The 22,286-nt window shown below is 41.6% G+C and overlaps 1 protein-coding gene across 2 annotated transcripts in view; it reads right to left on the bottom strand.

Moving 5' to 3' along the window:
• The window catches only part of tmem74b (transmembrane protein 74B), a 36,185-nt gene extending 17,585 nt beyond the window's left edge, over positions 1 to 18,600 (bottom strand). The window contains exons 1-2 of one of the 2 annotated variants that reach the window (XR_002469199.3): positions 18,162 to 18,600; positions 15,804 to 16,709 (exon numbers count right to left, since the gene is read on the bottom strand). Coding sequence is in view for 1 of the 2 variants with exons in the window: in XM_021568374.3 (XP_021424049.3) it covers positions 15,893 to 16,648 (756 nt within the window). In the remaining variant the exon portion in view is untranslated. Of the gene's footprint in view, positions 1 to 13,812; positions 16,710 to 18,161 lie in introns of those variants that run through there. The other variant, XM_021568374.3, reaches the window with a different exon arrangement.
• Positions 18,601 to 22,286: the final 3,686 nt, after the last annotated feature.

Raw genomic sequence — 22,286 nt, 5'->3', positions numbered from 1 at the left:
TGGCTAGAAGGAATCCAGCTTTTGTCAAATTAACCTCAAAAGTTATTTTTTGAATTTTAGCTAACCCTAACCCTTTTCCTAACCCTAACCTAATTCTCCTAACCGGCTACTTTAATTATGCTAATCTGCTATGACAAAACCTTCTAGACATGACCATGAAAAAAGGGGAGAACCAAATTGTACAATATGAAGTCCATATAGCCTGGAGGAGGACATTAGTCCAAAAAAAGCTCAGTGGCACTGACCCAATGATAATTTGTTGAGAACTTTATTTATAAGAGGGAAAAGGTATGGACATTACAGCAAAGGCCTCAATGGGATAAGACAACCGGCTGTTTTGAATATTGGTTGTTCCAGCCCAACAATATATTTACTCTTTATTTGACACCAAAACAGCTGAATGAATTAAACACAACCAAACAATTAAGAGCCCTGATGGTATAGGTGACCCGAATAAGTGATAATCTAACATCAGGTGGCTTTTAATTTGTTATGTACTGTAGGTTCACCAGCAGACCTCTATCAAGACACCCATGTCGACTGGATTCCCCCGTGAAAATGAGCAATGGTGCAGCAGCATCAGTTTCTACGACTTCGTCCTTATCCAGATATGAAAAGGAGACATATCATCCCCCCCCCCCCCCTCCCCCCTGTACAAGATGGTTGTCATGTGCTGTGGTCAATCTGAATGATTCTGTTGTGCCATTTGAGTCGAGAGCACCTTCACCTTGTCGACATGACACATGTGCCCCCTTAAACCGTATGAATATATAACATGTCATTTAGAACATGTAAAATACTATTGTTTATGTAAACATAGTGTACTTTAATAATAGGCTGTTGTTGTATGGGCGACATTCAAAATATTTTGTGTCTGCTTTTCCTTGCGCCATTGAATAAAATGTATTTCTTATAGCCTAACTTTTCTTTATTTTACAATTCAGACACATTTAACATAGACTATCACAACAATGACATGTTCCAAGGCAAACCATCTTCATTATCACAAGTGGCACCTCCAAGTGCCACTCGGACCTTCTGGGAGAAAAGTGTCGAGCATTGAACTTGGTAGTAGTTGTGTGTATGTTTTAAGATAAAGATTCCATCATCTCCTGCTTCCAGACATCTCACCACCTAGATTGCAAAGGTTGGATTTGCACTAAACAAATAAAAAAATGTCAGCACAAGGCATGTACAAACTCTACTATAACGATTAGCCTCATACTTTGTCTTGTGGTATCATTTTTAAATTAAGAAGATCTAGCTCAACAATATGTAAACCATGTGGGAGTTAATCTATTCTCGGGTCAGATGCAGAATGTCAATTGGGTGCCTTGCAAACACCCATAAGACTAATGCCATCATACTGTAGGTCAATGGTTCCTAACTCCGGTCCTCAGGTACCCCCAACAGTTCAGTTTTATTGAAGCCCCGGTGCAAACAAACCTGATTCAACTTGTGAACTAATCATCAGGCCCTGAATGAGTTAAAGTATTGTGTGTACTGTTGGGAGTACTCAATGTGTACTCAAGGCCTGGAGTTGGGAACCACTGCTGAAGGCCTATGGCTACATTGGTGTTGCATACCATAATAAGCTGCAAAATGGGTTCACATGGCTGATATTTGATTGTCACTCTTTTTTTCCAGGATAAAACTAATTGGAGAGCTTCAGACTGAACAAAGGAGGTACCGTTTGTTCATTTGAGAATACACTGCAGAAACAGACAAATTAGAGACATATTCTCTTCCCCTCTTTCTAGCACAATTGTGATCTGTGATTAATTAACATTGACATTACTTCATCACAAAAAACGAGTTCAAGCACTTCACTTCAAAGAATGATCACTTTCATATAAAAGTAAGCTAACTCATATGTAAAGGTTGGACATCTTAGTAACTTGTAGGCTATTATTACTAAAGCATAATTTCAGGTGAACAAAAGAAAGTCAATACCAGAGGTGGCGAACCTCCTTCCACTGATCCCTGATCTACTGGGTGAGCAGACTTCTGTTCCAGCCAAGCGATAGCACACTTGATTATCAACTACTTAGTTCTGATAAATTGAATTAGGTGTGTTAGTGCTGGGCTGGAACAGAAGCCTGCACACCCAGCAGGGTTGGCCTGCTCCAGTTGTAATAGCTTTATACATATTGATTTTTAAACTGTATTTTTGTTTTAAATTCGCTAACATACAGTAGGTCCCCATAATCCTCTTCATCCGCAGACAGTGTTTCACAAGTCTCTGTATCTGAGGACAGATAACATTACAAAGAATCAGGCTGCATTATAATCAAATTAGACAGTACTGAATATTATGTTGTAATACACAGTGCACTCGGAAAGTATTCAGACCCCTTTTTCCACATTTTGTTGCATTAGAGCCTTGTTCTAAAATTGATATAATTAATTTTCCCCCTCAATATACACACAATGCTCCATAATGACTAAGCGAAAACAGGTTTAGAAATGTTTGCAAATTGTTTCCATTGATCATCCTTGAGATGTTTCTTCAATTGATTGGATATTACTTTGAAAAGACACACACCTGTCTATATAAGGTCCCACAGTTGACAGTGCATGTCAGAGCAACAACCAAGCCATGAGGTCGAAGGAATTGTCCGCAGAGTTCAGAGACAGGATTCTGTTGAGGCACAGATCTGGGGAATTGTACCAAAACATTTCTTTAGCATTGAAGGTCGCCAAGAACACAGTGAACAAAGACTCTTCCTAGAGCTGTCCGCCCCGCCTAACTGAGCAATAGGGGGAGAAAGGCCTTGGTCAGATAGGTGACCAAGAACCCACATTCCAGTACGACAACCATCTTGGCAGCACTCCACCAATCAGGCCTTTATGGCACTGGCCAGATGGAAGCCGCTCCTTAGTAAAAGGCACATGACAGCCCGCTTGAAGCTTGCCAAAAGGAACCCAATGGACTCTCACAGCAGAAACAAGACACTCTGGTCTGAAACCAATCCTTGATCTCAGACTGGGACAAAGGTTCACCTTCCAACAGGACAACTTCCCTAAGCACACAGCCAAGACAGGAATGGCTTCGGGACTAGTCTTTGAATGTCCTTGAGTGGCCCAGCCAGAGACCAGACTTGAACCAGCTCTAACATCTCTGGAGAGACCTGAAAATAGCTGTGGAGCGAGGCTCCCCGTCCAACCTGACAGAGCTTGAGAGGATTTGCAGAGAAGAAATGAGAGAAACCCACAAAATACAGGTGTGCCAAGCTTGTAGCGTCCAACACAAGAAGACTTAAGGCTGTAATCGCTGCCAAAGGTACTTCAACAAAGAGTAAAAAGATTGAATACGTGATATTTCAGCTTTTTTATTTTTTTCAAAAATTTGATTTTTTTTGCTTTGTGATTATGGGGTATTGTGAGTACATTGATGAGTGAAAAGAAAAAAAGGCTTTAACGTAACATAATGTGGAAAAAGTCAAGGGGTCTGAAAACTTTCCGAATGCACTACATACAGTTGAAGTCGGAAGTTTACATACACCTTAGCCAAATACATTTAAACTCAGTTTCACAATTCCTGACATTTAATCCAAGTAAAAATTCCCTGTCTTAGGTCAGTTAGGACCACCACTTTATTTTAAGAATGTGAAATGTCAGAATGGCAGTAGAGCGAATGATTTCAGCTTTTATATTTTTCATCACATTCCCAGTGGGACAGATATTTACATACACTCAATTAGTATTGGGTAGAATTGCCTTTAAATTGTTTAATTTAGGACAAACGTTTTGGGTAGCCTTCCACAAGCTTCCCACAATAAGTTGGGTGAATTTTGGTCCATTCCTCCTGACAGAGCTGGTGTAACCAGGTCAGGTTTGTAGGCCTCCTTGCTCGAACACTCTTTTTCAGTTCTGCCCACATATTTTCTGTAGGATTGAGGTCGGGGCTTTGTGATGACCACTCCAATACCTTGACTTTGTTGTCCTTAAGCCGTTTTGCCACAACTTTGGAAGTATGCTTGGGGTCATTGTCCATTTGGAAGACCCATTTGCGACCAAGTGTTAACTTTCTGACTGATGTCTTGAGATGTTGCTTCAATATATAAAAAAAAAAATTCTCTCATGAAGCCATCTATTTTGTGAAATGCACCAGTTCCTCCTGCAGCAAAGCACCCCCACTACATGATGCTGCTACCCCGTGCTTCACGGTTGGGATGGTGTTCTTCGGCTTGCAAGCCCCCCCTTTTTTCCTCCAAATATAATGATGGTCATTATGGACAAACAGTTCTATTTTTGTCTCATCAGACCAGAGGACATTTCTACAAAAAGTACAATCGTTGTCCACATGTGCAGTTGTAAACCGTGTTCTGCGATTAATTTGCACTTTTCGCACCAAGGTGCGTTCATCTCTAGGAGACAGAACGCGTCTCATTCCTGAGCGGAATGAAGGCTGCATGGTCCCATGGTGTTTATACTTGGTTACTATTGTTTGTACAGATGAACGTGGTACCTTCAGGTGTTTGGAAATTGCTCCCAAGGATGAACCAGGCTTGTGGAGGTCTACAAATTTGTTTTATGAGGTCTTGGCTGATTTCTTTTGATTTTCCCATGATGTCAAGCAAGGCTGAGTTTGAAGGTAGGCCTTGCAATATATCCACAGGTACACATCCAATTGAATCAAACGATGTCAATTAGCCTATCAGAAGCCTCTAAAGCCATGACATCATTTTCTGCAATTTTCCACACTGTTTAAAAGGCACAGTCAACTTATTGTATGTAAACTTCTGACCCACTGGAATTGTAATACAGTGAATTTTAAGTGAAATAATCTGTCTGTAAACAATTACTTGTGTCATGCAAAGTAGATGTCTTAACCGACTTGCATAAACTACAGTTTGTTAACAAGACATTTGTGGAGTGGAAAAAAAGTTTACTGACTCCAACCTAAGTGTATGTAAACTTCCGACTTCAACTGCGCACACACACACACACGCACGCACGCACGTTCAAAAGTTTGGGGTCACTTAGACATTTTTGAAAGAAAAGCACATTTCTTGTCCATTAAATTAACATAAAATTGATCATAAATACAGGGTCGACATTGTTAATGTTCTAAATGACTATTGTAGCTGAAAATGGCAGATTTGTAATGTAATATCTACATAGGCATACAGAGGGCTAATATCAGCAACTATCACTCCTGTGTTCCAATGGCACCCTGTGTTAGCTAGTCCAAGTTTATCATAAAAGGCTAATTGATCAATAGAAAACCCTTTTGCAATTATGTTAGCACAGCTGAAAACTATTTTGCTGATTAAATACAACTGGTTTTCTTTAGACTAGTTGAGTATCTGGAGCATCAGCATTTGTGGGTACGATTATAGGCTCAAAATGGACAGAAACAAATAACTTTCTTCTGAAACGCGTCAGTCTATTCTTGTTCTGAGAAATGAAGGCTATTCCATGCGAAAAGTTGCCAAGAAACTGAAGATCTCGTACAACGCTGTGTACTACTCCCTTTACAGAACAGAGCAAACTGGCCCTAACCAGAATAGAAAGAGGAGTGGGAGGCCCCGGTGCACAACTGAGCAAGAGGACAAGTACACTAGAGTGTCTAGTTTGAGAAACAGACGCCTCACAAGTCCTCAACTGTCAGCTTTATTAAATAGTACCCGCAAAACACCAGTCTCAACGTCAACAGCGAAGAGGCGACTCCGGGATGCTGGCCTTCTAGGCAGGATTCCTCTGTCCAGTTTCTGTGTTCTTTTGCCCATCTTAATCTTTTATTTTTATTGGCCAGTCTGAGATATGGCTTTTTCTTTGAAACTCTGCCTAGGAGGCCAGCATCCTGGAGTGACCTCTTCACTGTATCTAGAGTTAGACATTTCTAAGCGGAAATTACTACGGCTTGATTTGCCCTAACAAAAAATGGATATACCACAAAAATATCCTTTAATTATAATCCACATAATGCATGTGTCCTGCTGCTGCAGAATTGTTTTCCTGCTGTAGCAAACTGACTCAAATTAAGATCCTACATCTGTAATGGTATTCATGATGTAAGCAGATATGAATGCTCTTTGGCTGGACCCTAACATAAGATGAGCAATTCCTAATTCTACTACAATAAGTAGACTTCAACCAGGATCTCAGCGATCACTGCCTCATTGCCTGTATCCGCCACGGAGCCGCAGTCAAACGACCACCCCTCATCACTGTCAAACGCTCCCTAAAACACTTCTGTGAGCAGGCCTTTCTAATCGACCTGGCCCGGGTATCCTGGAAGGACATTGGAAGGACATTGACCTCATCCCGTCAGTTGAGGATGCCTGGTCATTCTTTAAAAGTAACTTCCTCACCATTTTAGATAAGCATGCTCCGTTCAAAAAATGCAGAACTAAGAACAGATACAGCCCTTGGTTCACTCCAGACCTGACTGCCCTCGACCAGCACAAAAACATCCTGTGGCGGACTGCAATAGCATCGAATAGTCCCCGTGATATGCAACTGTTCAGGGAAGTCAGGAACCAATACACGCAGTCAGTCAGGAAAGCTAAGGCCAGCTTCTTCAGGCAGAAGTTTGCATCCTGTAGCTCCAACTCCAAAACGTTCTGGGACACTGAAGTCCATGGAGAACAAGAGCGCCTCCTCCCAGCTGCCCACTGCACTGAGGCTAGGTAACACGGTCACCACCGATAAATCCATGATTATCGAAAACTTCAATAAGCATTTCTCAACGGCTGGACATGCCTTCCGCCTGGCTACTCCAACCTCGGCCAACAGCTCCGCCCCCCCCCCCCCCCCGCAGCTCCTCGCCCAAGCCTCTCCAGGTTCTCCTTTACCCAAATCCAGATAGCAGATGTTCTGAAAGAGCTGCAAAACCTGGACCCGTACAAATCAGCTGGGCTTGACAATCTGGACCCTCTATTTCTGAAACTATCCGCCGCCATTGTCGCAACCCCTATTACCAGCCTGTTCAACCTCTCTTTCATATCGTCTGAGATCCCCAAGGATTGGAAAGCTGCCGCAGTCATCCCCCTCTTCAAAGGGGGAGACACCCTGGACCCAAACTGTTACAGACCTATATCCATCCTGCCCTGCCTATCTAAGGTCTTCGAAAGCCAAGTCAACAAACAGATCACTGACCATCTCGAATCCCACCGTACCTTCTCCGCTGTGCAATCTGGTTTCCGAGCCGGTCACGGGTGCACCTCAGCCACACTCAAGGTACTAAACGATATCATAACCACCATCGATAAAAGACAGTACTGTGCAGCCGTCTTCATCGACCTTGCCAAGGCTTTCGACTCTGTCAATCACCATATATATTCTTATCGGCAGACTCAATAGCCTCGGTTTTTCGGATGACTGCCTTGCCTGGTTCACCAATTACTTTGCAGACAGAGTTCAGTGTGTCAAATCGGAGGGCATGCTGTCCGGTCCTCTGGCAGTCTCTATGGGGGTGCCACAGGGTTCAATTCTCGGGCCGACTCTTTTCTCTGTATATATCAATGATGTTGCTCTTGCTGCGGGCGATTCCCTGATCCACCTCTACGCAGACGACACCATTCTATATACCTTCGGCCCGTCATTGGACACTGTGCTATCTAACCTCCAAACGAGCTTCAATGCCATACAACACTCCTTCCGCGGCCTCCAACTTCTCTTAAACGCTAGTAAAACCAAATGCATGCTTTTCAACCGATCGCTGCTTGCACCCACATGCCCAACTAGCATCACCACCCTGGATGGTTCCGACCTTGAATATGTGGACATCTATAAGTACCTAGGTGTCTGGCTAGACTGCAAACTCTCCTTCCAGACTCATATCAAACATCTCCAATCGAAAATCAAATCAAGAGTCGGCTTTCTATTCCGCAACAAAGCCTCCTTCACTCACGCCGCCAAGCTTACCCTAGTAAAACTGACTATCCTACCGATCCTCGACTTCAGCGATGTCATCTACAAAATGGCTTCCAACACTCTACTCAGCAAACTGGATGCAGTCTATCACAGTGCCATCCGTTTTGTCACTAAAGCACCTTATACCACCCACCACTGCGACTTGTATGCTCTAGTCGGCTGGCCCTCGCTACATATTCGTCGCCAGACCCACTGGCTCAAGGTCATCTACAAGTCCTTAGTAGGTAAAGCTCCGCCTTATCTCAGTTCACTGGTCACGATGGCAACACCCATCCGTAGCACTCGCTCCAGCAGGTGTATCTCACTGATCATCCCTAAAGCCAACACCTCATTTGGCCACCTTTTGTTTCAGTACTCTGCTGCCTGTAACTGGAACGAACTGCAAAAATTGCTGAAGTTGGAGACTTTTATCTCCCTCACCAACTTCAAACATCAGCTATCTGAGCAGCTAACCGATCGCTGCAGCTGTACATAGTCTATTGGTAAATAGCCCACCCATTTTCACCTACCTCATTCCCATACTGTTTTTATTTATTTAATTTTCTGCTCTTTTGCACACCAATATCTCTACCTGTACATGACCATCTGATCATTTATCACTCCAGTGTTAATCTGCAAAATTGTAATTATTCGCCTACCTCCTCATGCCTTTTGCACACATTGTATATAGACTCCCCCTTTTTTTTTCTATTGTGTTATTGACTTGTTAATTGTTTACTCCATGTGTAACTCTGTGTTGTCTGTTCACACTGCTATGCTTTATCTTGGCCAGGTCGCAGTTGCAAATGAGAACTTGTTCTCAACTAGCCTACCTGGTTAAATAAAGGTGAAATAAAAAATAAATAAAAATAGATTGTAACAGATCCTTGCTAGCAACATCTGCATAGCGGTTATTTTGGCGGTGTCGGAGGTGGAACTGCATTAGAGCTGTCAAAATCACATGCGGCTCCTTGTGTTACCTTGCCACGGACACTGCTATTGGATGAAATGAAACCACACCAAACTTTATATCTGACAAATTCCATGCAGCCCCATTAGAAGTTCATGCAACCGTGTTACAAGTTCCAACACTCTAATTCGTGATGTTCTATTGTCTACACTTCAGAAAGTAATCACACCCCTTGACTTTTTCAACATTTTGTTGTGTTACAAAGTGGGAGTGAAATGGATTTAATTGTAATTTGACTACACAAAATACTTTAATGTCAAAGTGGAAGAAATATTCTATGAAAATAAACACATACTGTATGTATCCAGATTATGTATCCAACCCAGAGTCATAATCACCTTTGGCAGCGATTACAGCTGTGAGTCGTTCTAGGGTAAATCGCTAAGAGCTTTCCACACCTGGAATGTGCAACCATTATTCTTTTCAGATTTTTTCAAGCTCTGTCAGATTGGTTGTTCATTTGTAGACAACCATTCAGGTTTTGGCATAGATTTAAGTCAAAAATGTAACTCGGCCACTCAGTCACATTCACTCTCTTCTTGGTAAGCAACTCCAATGTAGATTAGGCCTTGTGTTTTAGGTTATTGTCCTGCTGAAACAGTGGAGGCCGCTGAGATGAGGACGGCTCATAATAATGGCTGGAATGGAGTGAATACAGTCGTGGCCAAAAGTTGATAATGACACAAATATTAATTTCCAAAGTTTGCTGCTTCAGTGTCTTTAGATATTTTTGTCAATGTTACTATGGAATACTGAAGTATAATTACAAGCATTTCATAAGTGTCAAAGGCTTTTATTGACAATTACATGAAGTTGATGCAAAGCGTCAATATTTGCAGTGTTGACCCTTCTTTTTCAAGACCTCTGCAATCCGCCCTGGCATGCTGTCAATTAACTTCTGGGCCACATCCTGACTGATGGCAGCCCATTCTTGCATAATCAATGCTTGGAGTTTGACAGAATGTGTGGGGTTTTGTTTGTTCCCCCGTCTGTTGAGGATTGACCACAAGTTCTCAATGGGATTAAGGTTTGGGGAGTTTCCTGGCCATGGACCCAAAATATCTGTTTTGTTCCCCAAGACAGTTAGTTATCACTTTTGCCTTATGGCAAGGTGCTCCATCATGCTGGCAAAGGCATTGTTCATCACCAAACTGTTCCTGGATGGTTGGGAAAAGTTGCTCTCAGAGGATGTGTTGGTACCATTCTTTATTCATGGCTGTGTTCTTAGGCAAAATTGTGAGTGAGACCCTTCCCTTGGCTGAGAAGCAACCCCACACATGAATGGTCTCAGGATGCTTTACACAGGACTGATGGTATCGCTCACCTCGTCTTCTCCGGACAAGCTTTTTTTCGGATGCCCCAAACAATCGGAAAGGGGATTCATCAGAGAAAATGACTTTACCCCAGTCCTCAGCGGTCCAATCCCTGTACCTTTTTGCAGAATATCAGTCTGTCCCCGATGTTTTTCCTGGAGAGACGTGGCCTCTTTGCTGCACTTCTTTGCTTCTTCTTTGCTCGGCTACACACGCACACAAGGTCTCAGAGTGAGTGACGTCACCGATTGAAACGCCACTAGCACGCACCATCGCTAACTAGCTAGCCATCTCACATCGGCTACACACGCACACTGAGGCGAAGACTTTTGGAGGATGGTCTGGTGTGCCGATGTGAGATGGCTACCTAGTTAGCGATGGTGCGTGCTAGTGGCGTTTCAATGGTGCGTGCTAGTGACGTAAAGTCTATCCTGTTACACGTGCAGATGCACTCACACCTGCCTGCTGCCATTTCTGAGCAAGCTCTGTACTGGTGGTGCCCCGATCCTGCAGCTGAATCAAATTTAGGAGACGGTCCTGGCACTTGGTGGAGTTCTTGGGCGCCCTGAAGCCTTCTTCACAACAATTGAACCGCTCTCCTTGAAGTTCTTGATGACCCAATAAATGGTTAATTTAGGTGCAATCTTACTGGCAGCAATATCCTTGCCTGTGAACCCCTTTTGTACAAAGCATGGTTGACAGAGGAAGAACAATGATTCCAAGCACCACCTTCCTTTTGAAGCTTCCAGTCTGTTATTTGAACTCAATCAGCATGACAGAGTGTTCTCCAGCCTTGTCCTCGTCAACACTCACACCTGTGTTAACGAGAGAATCACTGACATAATGTCAGCTGGTCCTTTTGTGGCAGGGATGAAATGCAGTGGAAATGTTTTTTTGGGATTCAGTTAATTTGCATGGCAAAGAGGGACTTTGCAATTAATTGCAATTCATCTGATCATTCTTCATTCCTTTCTGGAGTATATGCAAATTGCCATCATACAAACTGAGGCAGCTGACTTTGTGAAAATTAATATTTGTGTAATTCTCAAATCTTTTGGCCACGACTGTAGAATGGCATCAAACCATGTGTTTGTATTTGATTCCATGCTGCTCCAGCCATTACTATGAGCCCTGTCCTCCTCAATTAAGGTGCCACCCACCTCCTGTGTGCTGAAAGGTGAATTCTCCCAGTGTGTGCTGGAAAGCAGACTGAACTGGTACAGGATTTCCTCTAGGATTTTGCATGTGCTTGGCTCCATTCCATTTCTTTTTTATGTTGAAAAACTCCCAAGTCACTAACGATTAGAAGCATACCCATAACATGACTCAGCCACCACTATCCTTGAAAATATGGAGAGTGGTACTAGGTAATGTGTTGTATTGGGTTTGCCTCAAACATAACACTTTTAATTTTCAGGACAAAAGGTTAATTGCATTGCCACATTTTGTTTGTAGTATTACATTAGTGCCTTGTTGCAAACAGAATGCATGTTTTGGAATATTTGAATTATGTGCAGGCTTCATTCTTTTCACTCTAAATTAGGTTAGTGTTGTGGAATAAATACAATGTTGTTAATCCATCCTCAGATTTCTCCTTTCACAGCCATTAAACGATGTAACTGTTTTAAAGTCACCATTGGCCTCAAGGTAAAATCCCTGAGCGTTTTTCCTCCTCTCCGGCAACGGAGTTAGGAAGGACGCCTGTATCTTTGTAGTGCCTGGGTGTATTGATACACCATCCAAAGTGTAGTCAATAACTTAATTTGTAAAAATGTGTGTAGGCCAGTGACAAAAACAAAAATAATTCGGAATTTCATACATTTTTAATTCAGACTGGAAAACAACAATGTGGACAAAGTCAAGGGGATGTGAATACTTTCTGAAGGAACTTTAACCCCCCCCCCCACACACACACACACACACACACACACATCTAAAATGAACGTGAATACATGGCTGTCATTATTTCTATCAAGGATAGAACCTACACTTTATATCGACATTTGATGTGAATACTTTCTGAAGGCACTTCATCCACTTTATTCAACATCCAAATTAACGTGAAAACATGGCTGTCATTATTTCAATCAACGATAGAACCTACACTTTATATCACCATTTGAACTTCTAATATGAAAGGGATAATAAGAAAGGGAGTGGTTGGTGACACACAGGAGTAGCCACTCACCGATTTGTCAGCTCATAGCACAGTTACACCTCCAACACCGGTAAAACAACCACTATGCGGATGTCGGCCAGCGCATGTTAACGCTCGATCTGATTGAATCAGATGCACTAGGGTGCCATGTGGGACGGAGCCTCAGAGGGACAAGACACAGGGAGAGACATTCATTACTCTTCTCTGTCATATATGTTTACTATGCATATCACTATAGGGACAAGCTAAGGTCTTGTTCAGCAGCATGTTAGTCAGTGGCAGAGGTTGTTTCCAATTATGATGTTGTGTCCTGTTATGATGATGCATTCTAAGAGCTTGCCCTAGTAGAAATGGAGCATATGGAGTGGACACAGTTCTTGATTCTATGATAGTTGGCGAGAATAGTTAGCTTCTCTATCTAATTCATTTTTTTGTTTTCATTTGAATCTAAATCTATCAATCAATTCACCTCAATGGTCAGTTCTAGGGTTTATATGTATTATCACAGACCCATAACAATGAACAGAAGGAATTACAGTAAAAACCATAGAAATATAATTCCTAGAATGGACAAAACCCCTTCAGACCACAGCAATTTGACTGGATCACTCATGGGTATACACTCAATGTTTTAATAATTATATTTCTATGGTGAAAACACCCAAAGGAAAACCTAGGGGATCTGACCCAAGGCATCTGTCTGAATTAAACTGGAGTAACAGGCAAACATACTCTGTGTACAGTATCCATTCTGGATTGCACTCTGCATTCAGTCAATAGTGGGCTTTTTCAGTAGTTGTCCCACCGTTTCCATTCAGGTTCTCTGTTACCTCTCTAGTATTTGTGTGTCCTGCATTTCAGCAAATGTCCCTTTATCTGCAGCTCCACAGCCTACAATAATAGGATCAGGGAGTTTAACTTGTCAGACATGCTAAACCCCAGGCCTATGTGCCTTCTAATGCCATTGGGATTTAACTGGTCGTCATATTGGCAAGTGGAAAACTAAAAGTAGCCTATACCTGCCCACTCATCTCACTGTCTTCTGACATAGTGACCCCTGACCCTTGATACCATCTTACATGAGATGTGCTCAATAAGTTCATTAAAGGAATAGACCAGCCCTAAATTGGGGTCGGTCAATTCCATTTCAAATCAGTCAATGGAATTGACCCCGAACTAGCCAGATGGTCACCATGGAAAATATGCACAAAACTTCCAAAGGGGCTCTCTACCAAAGTATGATGGCACTGCATAATGGCACTGCAGCTACATTGAAAAATCAAGGTATTCAAAAAGGATACAAGAAGTATTCAATACACTGTAGAAAAACCTACCTGTGTTCCACTGCCTCTATCAATCAGATAACCAATTCTATCACAGGACAGTCTTATTTAAATACACAGAGGATTCTGAATGTTTATATGGTGCTGATAAGCAACAAAAGTCAACCACAGAGGAAAAATAAAGAGGACACAAGAGACGTAGAGTTGAGAGAGAAGAAACAAAAGTTTGTCACGTTGAAATTATTCTTAAATTGTCATGAGGCATTGGATTTTGACATTATCTCACAAAATACATATGCAGTTTCAACAGTGTCCTCTTTGTTACTCTTGTACCACCACATGCACTCAGAAATTATTCAGGCCCATTTCGACTTCATCAAAAATGTTGTTACATTACAGGCTTATTCTAAAATGAATTAAATAAATAAACTCTTCATCAACCTACACAAAATATCCCGTAATGACAAAGCGAAAACAGGTTTTTAGAGTTTTTGGCAAATGTATAAAGAATAAAAAACAGAAATACCTTAATAAGTATTCAGACCCTTTGTTATTACACTTGAAATTGAGCTCAGGTGCATCTGGTTTCCATTGTTCATCCTTCATTCTTAAATGGAAGAAGTTTGGAACCACCAAGACTTTTCCCAGAGCTGACTGCCCGGCCAAACTGAGCAATTGGGGCAAAAGGGCCTTGGTCAGGGAGGTGACCAAGAACCCAATGGTCACTCTGACAGCACTCCAGAGTTCCTCTGGAGATGGGAGAACCTTCCAGAAGGACAACCATCTCTGCAGCACTCCACCAATAAGGCCTTTATGGTAGAGTGGCAAGACGTAAGCCACTCCTCAGTAAAGGCACACGACAGCCTGCTTGGAGTTTGCCAAATGTCAACTAAAGGACTCGGACTCTGCATTGTGTCCCGCCACCCACCACCCCCTCTTTTACTCTACTACTACTACTCTCCATTTCTCATATATACAGTCACTTTAACCATACCTACATGTACATACTACCTCTACATACTACCTCAATTAGCCTGACTAAGCAGTGCCTGTATATAGCCTCGCTACTGTATATAGCCTCACTACTGTATATAGCCTCGCTACTGTTATTTTTCACTGTCTTTTATTTCTTTACCTATCTATTGTTCACCTAATACCTATTTTTTACTTAAAAATTGCACTCTTGGTTAGGGCCTGTAAGTAAGCATTTCACTGTCAAGTCTACACCTGTTGTATTCGGCGAAGTGACAAACTTTGATTTGATTTAATATTTATAATACATAAATTACTTATGTGCTGGTGTTAAACTGGCTGATTTTAAAAAAGAAAGCATGAGAGCAAGAGCCCGAGAGAGAGAAATTCACACCTACACTTCCATTATTAACTTTAGATGACTGTTTTACCGAATGACTGATGTTTTTATAAAGATAAAGGCTATATTTGTCCAAACCACTGGGATGATTGTGCGGACATCCTCCCCTTAAGACATTCTGATGTAAAAGTTGTTTCTAGTTTTCCAAATTTGGTATATATTTCTACATCATTATGAAATAAAATCTTTGGTTTTCTTAATCAAAAACCTGTCCAAAAGCCTCTAATGCAAATCTAAACATTTCACTTGCTTGGATTTTTGTTTGTTTGTGCTGCTGTATATTCTTACCAAGATCATGTTATAATAAAAATCCAATAGATTAAGTGGTTCCAGTGAGTTGCTACATATTTACCTTGGCTTATTGGCTCACAGGAGCTTGGTATGTTTACAGTGACTAAGTTTAAGGCATGTTGTATCCTTACATGATAATAATGTCCCGTGTGGCTCAGTTTGTAGAGCATGGCACTTGCAATGCCAGGGTTGTGGGTTCGATTCTCACGTGGGACCAGTACGAACAAATACGAAAATGTCTGCACTCACTACTGTATAAGAGTGTCTGCTAAATGACTAAAATGTCATGTAAATAACATTTGTAGGTCTATACATATTGTACATGTTTTGTTCATTTATGATATCCAGAAATACTGTATATTCAATTCTTAAAGAGTCCGATAGCCATTATTTGCAGCATGTCAAGTTAGCCTATCCTATTCATTCCTCAAGGGTGCCCATTGTGCTTTTCATAGCCTATCTATTTCAGTCTCTGACTTGATCCTACATCTAACAATACATGATGTGCATTTCCAAATGTGCTCTTATATAGTCTTAACCACAGTCGGCTTACCTTGCTGGCTTCACTTTTTTACAAAGCCCGTTAAGTAATGATTACAACCCTTGAAATAGGTCTGTGGATAGAAACGTGCTCGTATTGTGCTACTCCTGTTGGGTGCCACTGTGCACCTGTGTTCCATCTGTAGGCCTAGTGGCTAGAGCTGTGGTGCCAGTGTGGCTAAGTTCACATTCAAACAGAGATTCTTCCCCCTCGCCCAACTGTCTCATCCGGAGGTGAATCGACCCGTATGTTTTCCTGGGTTGGAAAAATGTCCTCCGGTGGTACAGCTCACCTTTGCATATGGACACCATTAGCAAGATGGACAAGAGCATTCCCCCTAGAGTCAACAGTCCCAGGCCTGCTATGATACACTTGTCGAGGTGCGAGCCCAGTTGTGTGTAGTACATCTCCAGTTTCTCCATCTGACGGGCTGACACCAGGTCTGGGTTGACCTTAGCCTCTCGGGGAATGGTGTAGGCAATGACCACCAGTACAATTCCACTCACCAAGAACACCATGGCAAATAGGAAACCGTAGTCGAGTGAATGGTTTTTAAAGTCAGTCTCATGTCCCGCCTCAGAGCGGTGTGACAGCTCATCTCGCTGGAAAGGCCGGGGTTGTGACTGATAGCCCCTGTCATTAGACGTGGACCGATGAACACTCGAGCTGTCTGCTCCCTGGGGACTGAACCTCGTCTCGTGCTCCTCGTCCTGATATGACATGTTCTCGATTCCAGTGCTAGCTACTGTCCGAGGTCTTGACTGGGTAGCTTTTCGCGGAGTTGTAGTGACCTCGCAGGTAGCGGGCTTGTCGCCATCCCCCAATTCACAGAGCTCTACGGCATTCAAAGACTCCATCGAAATTCAGTCGATCTGCTCAGGTCATGATTTGGCCACCCTTCCTTATTTTGCCAAATACCTGCAGGAATATTTTAAATTATGAAATAGCATTAACAGGCTGCATAGCTATCATGCATGCGGTGTCTGCCGCTCAAATTTGAATAGTCCGCAATATTTTGTGAAATATAAATACAATTTAAATCTAATTTTAAGCCATATATATCTTTATTCAAAAGCAATAAAATAACATGTAGCCATAACAAAACAACAAAGCGTTGAAGTGTGTCAACCTTGGTCATGGAGTGAGACGTCCCAACTAGTACATGACATCCTGAGAACCTTAAGTGGGAATTTCAGCACAATGTTTCCTCATGTTTAAAGTAATGATCTCAAAATGTTTAGAGAACATTTAGAAACAACGTTCTTCTGTGGGAATTTCAGTACTTCAGCACAACATTTTCAGCAGGATTCCTCATGGTTCAAAAGTCATGTTCTCAGAAAATTAAGAAAAGTTTCCATAAAAACCACAAGAAAACATTTATAAGAATGTTATTTAAAAACATATACATTCCATTCTCAGTGTCAACAAAACTCTCTATCCTCTACCCTGTTAAGTGTGTTCAGGTGTGCTGGCCACGCCCATTAATTAGCCACACCTGATTTTAATGAGCACTTTTTTCCCTTTGAAATGGGGTCCGGGTTAATAGACTAAAATGACATCCTGCTGTCTCAGTGGATTAATTCCATGGATAGAGGACATGAAATAGCTTTGAATCTCACTGACTCTGTGCCACAAAGTGTTTGCATGATTAATTCTAAGCAAAATAATTTCTGTGCTTGGAGTTAAACTAGCAGTGTTATTAAAAGTCTTACCAAAATATGTTCTCAGATTCATCTAGAGGCTATCCTTATACTGACATTATGCATCTTAAAAACACTTCACTCAAGTCACTGATTGTAGGCTATTTATGGGAATGAATGCATCCCTCCCACCCTCTAACCTAGAAGGAAGACCATGTAGTGCGACTGGTAACACAGCTGCTCTGATTATCATTAAACTGGGTGGAGAAAGTCAAGGCTTCAAAAAACGTTGATATGTTAACAAGAACAGACTTTTCATTATCAGTTCAGCCTACAATTAGCAGATTATCTAACAGTTTGATAAGGGTCTGTGACAATATATGCGACATATACCAATAACAGTGGGCGACTGACACATTTTTATATGATTTACATTTCATGAAATACCTTCTATTTCTGCCCATGATAGGGGTTTAATCGTCTTTAAAAACAGCGCAAAATCAACCCTGGCATGACCTTGATTCCCATCACAAAAACGTCGCCTATGTATTGGATTAAATTAGGTATGTTGACCGGTAGTATATCGCCTATCTATATCTAAGTATCAATCAATTAAAGAGGACTATTCAACAAGAACCGCATACACTACAATAATATTATAAACATCCTATCCAAAAAAAGACAGCCTACTCTATTGATATATCAATATTAAACACAAAAATGGACCTACCCCCAAGCGTTGACGCTCCAGTGATAAGATGTTGTAGTGCAGTGCAAAGATGCCGGTTGTTTCGAGGGGGACCGAAAGACCTAGAGAGCAACTGGCCATGCGCAAACAAACGGTGCCATGAAATTGGTGGTTGAAAGGGAGCGCATCGCTTCAGCTGGTTGTGGAGCTGACAGTAATGACATTAAAAACGTTTACCTGCACTATGGGGGTGATATGTGCCAGAATTAAGCCTAGTCAACCATACTACCACGTGGCTGTCCATTGAACTTCTGACTGACTTGGCATGTGCAACGAACATGCATAGTTTATATTAATTAAATCTCAACCATAAATGTTACAAATTTACAGTTTTTCCCGTGCACGCCGACATTCCGAAGTAGCCACCTTGAGCTATAGTGTAGCCTATGGCTTGTGTATTTCCTGTTATTGCTATCCTGTTATCCCTAATTGCCTAGAAAAGATTATGTCCAATCTATAGGTTATCTGTCTAACATCGCATGGTATGTTATCTTATCTCGCTGTATAGCCAATCACAGACTCTGTTGTTACCAGTTCCCAGTAACCTACATCAGACAACCAATAAGAGTTGTGTCCATGGCTTTCAGTCAAATAGAGGAGTTCATAGGTGTTCCCAGGGGGTCCGTGCTATTCAGGATTGTTGGGATATCCCTCCCTCAATCAACTATACATGTAAAATGGTTAAGTTTAGTGTTAGTTAGGGGTTATAGTTTAGGGTTCAGGGTAGAGACATCCTAAGGAATCTGGATTGCAGTGACTGTTCATAGAGTGAGAGATTATTTGAGAGCTCGGCGGCGACACAGACATTCATTTTGTTTTGTTTTTTTACAAGCGACAGAAGCGATTTTCGAGAGTGTCTGCCCCAGATAATTATTTTCAACGACTCTAAGGAAACTATCAAGATCTCCCTGATCCGATTGAGTAGTAAGTAGGCTATATTTAAGTTGTGATATCGATAGGAAATATAGGCCTACTGTGTTGATAAGGCAAATTTGGTTAATATGAAAATAATTACTTTTTATTGAAAACGAGTTGATAACGTATTGTCGAAAGCACTTAGGCAATACTATTTAATGTGTCGATAGGGGAATAGGCTGGTGTACAATAATAATGCAATTTGATGTGCTAGTATTATTTATTTCATGGGTTAATTAAATTGTAAAATAAAATATGTGGCCAGTTTCAGGAAACTAGGAATATGTCACAGGTCACTACTTCACAGAGAGCTGTTAGAACATATGTTTTTTTTAAATCAAAATTAGCCTAGTTGGTTTAGCCACAGAAAAAGTCAGCAACCTTCCCGTTAGCCATGATTGTCTGAAATAATGAGTGGGCTGGACATGCCCAGAGGTGAGTTTGGATTGGTCTGCCAAATAGCACCCATTTATCTATTTGAGCTGGTCTGTGTGTCTAGGTAATCCTATCTAAAACAGCTTTTTTATGTATCACATAGTAAAACTGGATAAGCCTAATGTCAAGTTTGAGTGTACTGTTAGCTCGCTAACGTTACGTGTATGCTCTCCACATTCTGGAGGACCGAGTTTTGAAATCAATGAAATTTGAGTATGCTGGCTAAGGAGATGGAGAAAAAAAGCCTGTCTCCGGATTACATCTTCAAACTAAGGGCAACCATGGCATCCGACAGGAGACGCGGCCATCCATGATGTATATAGGTAAGATAATGTAACTCGCTAGACTTTCAGATATTACATGTTTAAAATTTTGACAGAAAGTGGCCCGCTAGCTAACATTACGTGTATGATCTTATTATTCGGTATCTCAGAGCCATTTGCTTGACTAGTTATAGCCTAATGTTAGCTAGCTAACATTGAACCTGATTGGTTAGCTCCCTGCAGATTCATGTAGCGTAGTAACGTCATGAGCTGGGATTATGGTTCATTGTTTAGCTAGCTACATGTCTTAACAAAAGACTCTCATCTGAGTGTGTCAGCCTAACTAGCTCTGCTAGGGCGAGTAAAATGGTCAGAGTGGGGTGTTTTCTCATTCGGGTCTGGAAGTAGCTAGCCAATGTTAGCCAGGTAGCTTGGGTGCTTGACTGCTGTTATGGTCAGAACGTTGAGAGCGAAATGCTCTGAATTTTCGAACGGACAATCTGACAGCACAGTGGCAGTCACCAACGCTCTGGTTAACATAACAGCCTAACCAGTTCAGCTAGGGCGAGTAATGTTCAGTGAGCTGTTCTCTCATTTGTGTCTGGAAGTAAGTTAACAAACAAGCTAGCAAGTTAACCTCTCTGCGCACCGAACCCGTTAGCGGGATTAAATTCGACAACATACGGTGATCGCTACATAAATAGTCATATTAAACATTCATGAAAATACAAGTGTCTCACATGGTTCGAAAGCCTAGAATCTTGCTAATCCAAACGATTGGAAGACAACAAGTGACGAACCCATTGTGCACCAATTATATGACCACTGTCTCGTTGATTGACTGTATTTTAACCCAATGGCCACTGATCATCTTGAAATCTAGCTGGGTGGATAGCCAATGAGCAGAGGTAAACGGCAATATCCCATGATTCTTTGTTGTAAGACAAACCTTTCCATTGAACGCTGGCGTAAAGACCGTTCTTTCGCCATTGCCAATTCAACCGTGAAGGAGCAAAGCTTATTACGCACAACAGTATTTCGGTGACTTGCATCTTCAGCTGTTTATTTATCCAACATCATGGCGAATAAGTCAAGGAAAGCTAATTCTAAGACTAGATATACAAATGTAGAAACAATTTTAGAGGAAATTCATTGTGAAAGTGAGACAGATCTGTTTTTTGAAGACTCCATTTTGAAGACTCTGAAACTGAGGCATATTTTTTTAATGGAGAGGACATTGTTTTGGACTGGTAAGTTGCTCTCATGCTAATGTCATTGTTTGAAATTAATATAACATATTATTTGTGATTGTTTTTACATTTTTTTTGCAAAATATAAAGATTGTGAGTGAGGGTCTGTTTGTTTGTATGAGAACGACCATAGCCTATGTCTGTGTGTGTGTGTGTGTGTATACAGTGGGGCAAAAAAGTATTTAGTCAGCCACCAATTGTGCAAGTTCTCCCACTTAAAAGATGAGAGGCCTGTACTTTTCATCATAGGTACTTCAACTATGAAAGACAAAATGAGAAAAAAAAATCCAGAAAATCACATTGTAGGATTGTTAATGAATTTATTGGCAAATTATGGTGGAAAATAAGTATTTGGTCACCTACAAACAAGCAAGATTTCTGGCTCTCACAGACCTGTAACTTCTTCTTTAAGAGGCTCCTCTGTCCTCCACTCGTTACCTGTATTAATGGCACCTGTTTGAACTTATTATCAGTATAAAAGACACCTGTTTGAACTTATTATCAGTATAAAAGACACCTGTCCACAACCTCAAACAGTCACACTCCAAACTCTACTATGGCCAAGACCAAAGAGCTGTCAAATGACACCAGAAACAAAATTGTAGACCTGCACCAGGCTGGGAAGACTGAATCTGCAATAGGTAAGCAGCTTGGTTTGAAGAAATCAACTGTGGAAGCAATTATTAGGAAATGGAAGACATACAAGACCACTGATAATCTCCATCGATCTGGGGCTCCACGCCTTATCTCACCCCGTGGGGTCAAAATGATCACAAGAACGGTGATCAAAAATCTCAGAACCACACGGGGGGACCTAGTGAATGACCTGCAGAGATCTGGGACCAAAGTAACAAAGCCTACCATCAGTAACACACTACGCCGTCAGGGACTCAAATCCTGCAGTGCCAGACGTGTCCCCCTGCTTAAGCCAGTACATGTCCAGGCCCGTCTGAAGTTTGCTAGAAAGCATTTGGATGATCCAGAAGAAGATTGGGAGAATGTCATACGGTCAGATTAAACCAAAATATAACTTTTTGGTAAAATCTCAACTTGTCGTGTTTGGAGGACAAAGATTCCAAAGAACACCATACCTACTGTGAAGCATGGGGATGAAAACATAATGCTTTGGGGCTGTTTTTCTGCAAAGGGACCAGGACGACTGATCCGTGTAAAGGAAAGAATGAATGGGGCCATGTATCGTGAGATTTTGAGTGAAAACCTCCTTCCATCAGCAAAGGCATTGA

This window comes from Oncorhynchus mykiss, chromosome 17 (genome assembly GCF_057628025.1).
Source record: "Oncorhynchus mykiss isolate SJ-2025 chromosome 17, ASM5762802v1, whole genome shotgun sequence".
NCBI classification, from domain to species: Eukaryota; Metazoa; Chordata; class Actinopteri; order Salmoniformes; family Salmonidae; genus Oncorhynchus; species Oncorhynchus mykiss.
This window is presented reverse-complemented; position numbering and strand designations above follow the sequence as displayed.